Source organism: Akebia trifoliata, unplaced genomic scaffold, assembly GCF_017979445.1.
Source record: "Akebia trifoliata isolate Shusen 1 unplaced genomic scaffold, ASM1797944v1 Contig00520, whole genome shotgun sequence".
NCBI lineage: Eukaryota > Viridiplantae > Streptophyta > Magnoliopsida > Ranunculales > Lardizabalaceae > Akebia > Akebia trifoliata.
This window is the reverse complement of record NW_028237060.1, coordinates 16,531-18,917: the sequence shown is the minus strand read 5'-3', so window position 1 is coordinate 18,917 and position 2,387 is coordinate 16,531. Positions and strand designations below refer to the sequence as shown.

The following is a 2,387-nucleotide window of genomic DNA, read 5'->3' as shown; positions in this document are numbered from 1 at the left end:
GAGATCTATGAAGAAATTTCTGGTTTCCAGGTATGAAGAAGGTAATCGTAGAATATGTAAGTAGATGCCTAACATGTCAGTAAGTCAAGGTCGAACACCAAAACCCAACAGGCTTACTCCAGCCATTACCCATAGTAGAATGGAAATTGGAGCATGTGACCATGGACTTTGTACTAGGGTTACCGAGAGCCAATGACGGGTTAGACATCATATTGGTGATTGTTGATCGACTAACGAAATCGGCACACTTCATTCCGATTCGAGTCTCATTTGGTGTCGATAGACTGAGCCAGATATACATAACTGAGATAGTTCGACTGCATGGAGTACCAGTTTCTATTGTGTCAAACAGGGATCCTAGATTTACTTTTCGATTCTAGGAGAGTCTACACAAAGTCATAGGTACTTAGTTGAACTTCAGTACGGGGCTTTTCATCCACAGTCTGATGGACAATCTGAGTGAGTTATTTAGATTTTAGAAGATATGCTACGGACATGTGTTTTAGATTTTGGAGGAGGTTGGAAGTGTCATTTACCATTGGTGGAATTCTCCTACAATAATAGTTTTCAAGCCAGTATCGGCATGACACCATTTGAAGTTTTATATGATAAGTCGTGTCGATCACCAATATATTGGGCAGAAACAGGAGATGCCACAGTATTGGGACCCGAGATTGTTGAGGAAACTACTGAGGTAGTACACATCATACGGAACAGATTAAAAACTGTTCAAAGTAGACAAAAAAGTTATGCAGACAAGCGGTGCAGATCTTTAAAATTTTAAGTTGGGGATAAAGTATTCTTGAAAGTATTACCCAGAAGAGAAATCTCCAGATTTGGTGTGAAGGGTAAATTGAAGCCACGTTTTGTGGGATCATTTGAAATAGTTGAACGAATAGGACCAGTGGCTTGTAGATTGATTCTATCACCGCAGCTTGAGCAGGTTCACAACATTTTCCATATGTCCATGCTGAAGAAGTATTTGCCAAATCCTTCACATGTGATTGATTTGCAAGAGTTAGAGGTAGACGAAGATGTGTCCTACGAAGAAGGTGCGATACAGATGCTTGACAGGAGAGTAAAACAACTCAGATCTAAGTCTATCCCTCTAGTCAAAGTATTATGGAGACACCACAATGTTGAAGAAGCCACTTGGGAGAAGGAGTCAGAAATGCAAGCTAAATATCCAGAACTATTCCAAAAGTAAGGTATTATTTTAATTTCGAGAAATTTTTTTTTATTAAGGGGGGAGAATGAAAAACCCTGAGTTTTTGATTTGTGTCTAAAGAAAAAAATAGTGAAATTTTGAGAAAATCCTAAAAGTGGGACTTAGGGTAAAATTGTTGGATTTTGTTCTGATCATTTTTAATGAAATATGATCTTACCACTGGATTCAAAATGATTGAAAAATACATTTTAGCCTATAAGCACGCTCAAATACGAGTCCAAACATAAAAGTTGCAAAATCCTCGATTATTGAGTCGGACCAAGCTAAAATAATGAATTTTCCTAGAGTAAGAATTATTAAGATTCGATTATACGATTGGATTCATAATGAAAAATTATTAAAAATGAACTATTTACTTGTTAATTTCGGAGTCCAAAAAGTTGAATTACCGTAAAAAACGAAAACGATGTCAATTTTAGGGTCACATCGGGCCAAAAATGTAAAATTTTGTTAAAGATAGAATTTGTTAAAATTTACTACACCATTAGATCTAGAACGAAAAATTAGATGAAATAGAGTATTCATTCATCACGATCAAGTTATTGTCGAACGAAACCATAGGTAAAATAGCGATTTCGTCTCAAAATTTATATAAATAAATTTTTTTTATTCATCGTCATCCCCAACCCGTCCAAAGCAACCACGATATTTAAATGAAATTTGTTTTGTTTTTTTACCAATCTTCAACCCTAGATTCACTACAAATGGCTCACTGTCGATTTTCGAAGCAGAAAGAAGAAATGTCCACAGCCTTGTTCTCTATGAAACCCACCCAACGTCTTTTCGTTTCACCTTCTTTTTGTATCGTAAAAAATTAGCCATATATATATATACGGAGGTTTCAAAACTTTGACATAAGATTTCATCAGTTTCAAAGTCAAATCGTCTTCCGTCGCAGAAGGGAAAAATGACGACGGTATCGAGATTTTGGAAACCACCGGTCAGATTAAAAAATAAATCATTTCGTAATTCGATCCATCTCGATTTTTATCCCGTTTGTCTCGATTTTTGTGCATGTACTTCAATTCTTTCGCATAGAGATTTTAAGGACTCTCAATCTCTATCGATAGCCGTAGATTTATGAAAATTGCATTTAGGATTTTATTGAAAATTTATTATATATTTTCAAAATATACAATTCTTTATCATTATTTCAAAT

At 35.3% G+C, this 2,387-nt stretch overlaps 1 protein-coding gene across 1 annotated transcript; it reads left to right on the top strand.

Annotated features, from left to right (window-relative positions):
- Positions 1–583: 583 nt before the first annotated feature.
- LOC147381390 (uncharacterized) lies at positions 584–1,207 on the top strand. Its single transcript, XM_086430480.1, has 2 exons — positions 584–694; positions 944–1,207. The coding sequence occupies exons 1-2, from the start codon at positions 584–586 to the stop codon at positions 1,205–1,207; spliced, it is 375 nt and encodes a 124-aa protein (XP_086286606.1).
- Positions 1,208–2,387: the final 1,180 nt, after the last annotated feature.